Below are 5,714 nucleotides of genomic sequence, written 5' to 3'. Positions count from 1 at the left end.
CGGCATTAAAAAGGTTGAGAACCACTGTGCTAGAATTTTTAAAGGGCTAGTTTTAACGACGGGGCGGGGAAAGCCAACTTTCCCCTACTAGTTTGGACTATTTTAAAGTGCGCGCCAGCGGTGGGCTCAGTTAAGGTCTCTCTCACTCCGCCCTCCTTTTCACCCTTAGCTGCCTCCCTAAAGCTGCTGAGAAAAGGTACCCCGTTCCCCTGCCTCCCACCTGCGTGAATCGGTCGGCGATCCCTCGACAGGTGTTGCAGGCCTGCCGGAGCCTCTCCTCGGAGGAGCCCAGAGCCGGCGACGCGGGCGGGAGGGAGACAGCCAGGAGGGTGAGGAAAGCAAAAGCTTCCAGCCATCTCCACGCAGCCCGACCGGCTTTCATGGCGAGCAGCCCCCACCCGGCTCTAAAAGCCGGCTCTGCTCCGGGCTCATTCAGAACTATGCCTTAGGCCCGCCCACATTCGTCTCCAGCCAATCGTTCGGCCCACAGCGGGGACCCTCGTGCTAGGAAGCAGCGCACGCGGCCCAATCGCAGCTCGCCACGCTCCGAGCCAATGAGAACCCCACGTAGGGGTAAAAGAAGGAAAGCGAAGAGCTAGGAATTGAACCATAGTTACACGTCGAGTTCTAGATTCAGGCTTTGTGACGTCATTCCTTAGACTTTTGTTTTTAAAGCGAAGAAGTAGAGGTCAATGTAAATCCGTCCCGTTGCAGAAAGTGTGTTACTCAGCCAATACGCTTTCGTTTGTATTTATTACTATTGCCAACATCCCAATTTCTAGGATAACTAACGTCCCGTTGGCTGCCTATAAAGAAGGGAAAAATAAACAGAAACCATCGTAACAATAAAACAAACGCAAAAAAAAAAAAGAGAAGAACCTTCCTACAGGGACATTGAATCCTGGAGAGGAGCGTTCTTTTCTCCCTCTCTTTTTGAAAGGTCCTTCACTCGGGGAGTTGCCAGTCGTGAGGATTCGTTCAAAAATGCCATGACGCCGCCCGGAGGTCAGCCAAGAAGGAGGAAGGCACAAAGAAGCTCCGCGCTTCGGCAACGAGAGAGAACCGATTAAGAAACAAGACTCGCGGGGCTCGCGAAGACCACTTTTGGATGGGAGAGGGAGGGGAGGGAAGGGAAGGGCCAGCCCAAAAGTGCAAGAAATACCCCCAATTCACTGGAGTCGCCTCTCGTGTCAAATCCGGGCAGGGACAGAAGGAAATGGTATATCTCTTCCTATCCGAGAACATTGCGGAGCCTGCCGATTAAAGGAGAAAAGCCAGCGAACCCGGGTCGTTGACTCTTCCGATGCGGCCCCCGAGGCAAAAAAGGAAAAGCGCGACCCGCGGGGAGCTTCAGTGCAAGCCTCCGAGCAAGGCGAGTCACGTGACAAAGCCGGCCCCGCCCCCCGCCCCCGGAGCCGAGGGGTGTCACGTGACCCCGGGGACCGGTCGGGGGAGTCCACGTGGGCGCCTTCCGGGTGAGTCCGGCTGGGTTTGGAAAGAGGGCGGTGGAAGCGCCGGGCTTTTTTTTTTCCCCGGCTGGCCCTGCTTGGAGGGTTACGTGGGTCTCTCGTTTGGGCTGCTGGGTCGCATCGGGAGGAAGGCGGCGGGGAAAGGAGCAGACGCGGGAGGCTCGCCTTCCACGGGAATAATCAGATTTAAAAAAGAGTTCCGGCGAAGAAGATGTTGGCAGAGAAATTAAAAGGGGGGGTGTCTTTAAGACTGAGGGAAATGGGATGGAGGTGGAGCATTCTCAGCCACGGAAGCCCACTGGGGGAACTTCAGCCTCTTCCTCGTTCTCAGTGCAGCTTCACTCTCGGGATGGTTGGGATCAACAAATAATAATAATAATAATAATAATAATAATAATAATAATAATAATAATAATAATAATAATAATAATAATAATAATAATAGTAAAGTTGGAAGGGATCTTGAAGGTCATCTAGTCCAACCCCCTACTCAGGCAGGAAACCCTATGCCATTTCGGACAAATGGCTGTCCAGTCTCTTCTTAAAAACTTCCAGTGTTGGAGCATTCACCGCTTCTGGAGGCAGGTTGTTCCACTGGTTAATTGTTCTCACTGTCAGGAAGTTTCTCCTTAGTTCTAGGTTGCTTCTCTCCTTGATCAGTTTCCATCCGTTGCTTCTTGTCCTGCCTCCAGGCGCTTTGGAAAATAGCTTGACTCCCTCTTCTTTGTGGCAGCCCCTGAGATATTGGAACACTGCTATCAGCAGCTGTTCCTTATATGCTTTAGCCTCCAGTCCCCTAATCATCTTTGTGGCTCTTCTCTGTACTCTTTCTAAAGTCTCAACATCTTTTTTACACCGCGGTGACCAAAACTGGAGAAGAGTACTGTATTTCTCTGATTTAAACTCTTGAGGAAAGGCAGGGGATAAGTCAACTCAATTAGAAAAGCATTTTTTTCCTTTCCACTTTGCATTTAAAATATCTACCTCAAGTTTCCTGCAATCGATGTCTTGTTTAAGAAATAATGAAGGAATCTTACCTGCCTGGAGGAAAGGGGATGTGTTGGAGTAGGGCAGTGATGTCGAACCTTTAGAGACCGAGTGCCCAAACTGCAACCCAAAACCCACTTATTTATCACAAAGTGCTGGGGCTGCATCAGCATTGTGGTGCCCTGGGGGGGGGGGTGACCCACGGGGGGCGTAGCTGTGGTAGTCAAGGCAGACTGGGTACGTGTGGCTGGGGTGAGTGTGGCCACCTTGTTGCTCATGGGGGGAATGCCTGGGGAATGCAGGGTTGGGGGAGATCCAGGGGGTCTCTGGAGGGTGGGATGATGGGCAAGAGGCACATCCTGCAGGGCAGGGCGGGGGTGCCATTGCTGTGGGGCAAGGCGAGGCAGGTGCGGGGGCAGCTGCTGCCTGACATCATCGGCCACCACACACAGACCAGTGAGTGCATGGGGGCCAACGGTGTCCATCAGCAGCCACAGCCTGCCGATTCCTCTACCAGTGCACTCTGGAGCTCCGCTGCCAATACCGGGCCAGACCTCCAGCAGCAGGCGGAGTAGGGGAGGGGGGAGGCACATGATGCAAACCACCGGATGCCTCTACTCCGTTCCATCTGTTTTTGCTTGCGGTTGGAGAGCAGGTTGTTGCTGGTCATCTCAGCTCCCTCGCAGATCTTGCTCTTGGTCCGTGCGTGGAGCCTGTTCCCCTCGTGCACCCAACACACCTTGGCCCCACCTTGGGTTGCCGCTGCCAGCAGCTCGCACAGGTCCATTAGGCCGCCGCCCAGAGTGGCAGCCCTGCCCAGCACAAAGGATGCGAAGCTCGAGTAGAGGTGGTAGAGCACTCCCATGCCCAGCAAACCAAAGACCACCCTGAGTGGCCACCCCAAGCAGGGAAAGCCAAATCCCCATCAGCGCCATGGTTGCATAGTCTCAATTAGGATTGCATGCTTCCCCCCCACCCCTTCTTCTGCTGGACCTGGACGGCCATGACGCTGATGGGGATCCGGCTTTCCCCGCTTGGGGTGGCCTTTTTTCTGCTACCATGGGTGTGCTCTACCACCTCTGTGTGGGGCTTCCTAGCCGACCACTTTGCCTCCTTCATGCTGGGAGGGCCTGCAGCTTTGGGCGGCGGCCTAATGAAACTGCGTGAGCGGCTGGCGGCTTTGGTAGGTACCAAGGTGCGCGAGGGGAATGCACTCCACCCGCAGGCCAAGGGCAAGACCCTTGAGGGGGCTGAGGAGATGACCAGTGGTGACCAGCTCTCCAACCAAAAAGAGATGGGATGGAGTAGGTCTGTCTGGCGGTCCACATCACATGCTCCTCCCACTCCGTGTGCTGCCAGTGCTGCCGCAGCAGTGCTGCTGAAGGGCTGGCGCAGTATTCAAAGCGGGCTATGCAGCCCCTGCTGCCGGATGCTGTCAGCCCCTGTGCACTTTCAGCAGGTGGAGCCCATTCCCCTCGCACACCTTGGTACCTACCGCGGCTACCAGCCACTCGCGCAGGTCCATTAAGCCACCGCCCAGAGCTGCAGGCCCGCCCAGCACGAAGGAGGCGAAGTGGTTGGCTAGGAAGCCCCACATAGAGGTGGTAGAGCATGCCTAGGGCCAGCAGGCAAAAGGCCAATGGGAAAGCCAAATCCCCATTGGCGTCATGGCTGCCCAGGCCCAGCAGAGATGGGGGGAAGGCACACAATTTGGACTGGGGGGCCATGGTGCCAATGGGGATCTGGCTTTCTCTGCTCGGGGTGGCCTTTGGCTTACTGGGTGTGGGCGTGCTCTTACCACCTCTACTCAAGCTTGTGCTCAAGCTTCATCTCTTTTGTGCTGGGCGGGGCTGCCGCTCAGGGCAGCGGCAGTGGCCTAATGGACCTGTGTGAGCTGCTGGCGGTGGCAGCGCGCATGCCCTCAGGGCTCTGAGTGCCACCTTCCTTCCCTCCCTCCCTCTTTCCTTCTTTCCTTCTTTCCTTCCTTCCTTCCTTCCTTCCTTCCTTCCTTCCTTCCTTCCTTCCTTCCTTCCTTCCTTCCTTCCATTTTTATCTCATCTTTGGTACTTTATAAGTAATTAAAGGCAGCAAACATACTTAATATTCCTTCTTTCTCTTTTTCCCCACAACAACAACCCTGTGAGATGGGTTCGATTGAGAGAGTGACTGGCCCAAGGTCAGACAGCAAGTTTCACAACTAAGTGTAAATCTCTGTCCCCCTGCTCCAAAATATAATACCTTAATCCACATTATTACATATATCGGAAAGGATGAGCCAATGGGTCAGTGGTTGTCTAGTAATTACCAAAGCTTCCATATTTTGGACCAACTGTAGCTTCTGCATTATCTCCAATAATAGGACAATAATGACAATTGATTGGTCCATTATGTTTTCTGAAAGAACAAGGTGGTATGATGTTTAAAATATGTGCCTTTTTCAGTCCCTTTTTGCAAATGTAATTGACTAGTACTAGCAATGGGAGAGCAAGGTAGTTTGAAGGCCCAGAACAATTCTAGATTGCTATTCTGTCTTTCAGCAGAGGATGGCAACTGTGTAATTGGAAAGAGCAGCCAGGTGACTACTACAGTTAAGCCTACCGTGTTTCCCTGAAAGTAAGCCCCCCCTGAAAGTAAGCCCCAGCTTGATTTTTGGGTGTGGGTCTAATATAAGCCCCCCCAAAGTAAGCTCTAGTTTGGGGTTGGGGGGTAAAGCTGCCCCACGCGCCCTGTACTCACTTATCTTACTGGTAGGACTGCCGCAGCCAGGCTTCCATGCCCCGACACTTGTCAAGCCGTGTGGCTCGTCATGCCAGTGCCGCCGCTCGCGGCAGGATAGGACTTCAGGCCATTGCTATTGCTCATGGCAGGACGCCGCATGCCGTCGCTTGTGGCAGGACACCACATGGCTCTTTGGCCCGTTTCTGCCACTCAACGTCAAGAAGCCAAGCAGCTCTTCGGGCCATTGTCGCTTGCGGCAGGACGCCGCATGGCACTTCGGGCCATTTCCGCTGCTCAGAAACAACAATGGCCCGAAGACCTGCTTAGCTTCTTGCAGTGAGCGGCGGAAATGGCCCAAAGCGCCATGCAGCATCCTGACACGAGCGACAGCAAAGGTGTGAAGCGCCACGTGGTGTCCTGCCGCGAACAACAGCAATGGCCCGAAGCGCTGTGCAACCTGCTGCCGCGAGTGGCGGCACTGACATGATGAGCCACACACCTTGACAAGTGTCGGGGTGTGGGAGGCCTGGCTGCAGTGGT

At 54.2% G+C, this 5,714-nt stretch overlaps 1 protein-coding gene across 1 annotated transcript in view; it reads right to left on the bottom strand.

Annotated features, from left to right (window-relative positions):
- The window catches only part of CRELD2 (cysteine rich with EGF like domains 2), a 20,235-nt gene extending 19,796 nt beyond the window's left edge, over window positions 1–439 (bottom strand). Inside the window, exon 1 of the mRNA XM_015818066.1 lies at window positions 221–439. Coding sequence (XP_015673552.1) covers window positions 221–382 — 162 coding nt within the window. The 5' untranslated portion in view covers window positions 383–439. The remainder of the gene's footprint in view (window positions 1–220) is intronic.
- Between the last annotated feature and the right edge of the window lie 5,275 nt (window positions 440–5,714).

Source organism: Protobothrops mucrosquamatus, unplaced genomic scaffold (assembly GCF_001527695.2).
Source record: "Protobothrops mucrosquamatus isolate PMUCROS unplaced genomic scaffold, P.Mucros_1.0 scaffold672, whole genome shotgun sequence".
Classification (NCBI taxonomy): Eukaryota; Metazoa; Chordata; class Lepidosauria; order Squamata; family Viperidae; genus Protobothrops; species Protobothrops mucrosquamatus.
Note: the sequence above shows the minus strand (reverse complement) of the source record. Positions and strands in the feature narration are given on the sequence as shown.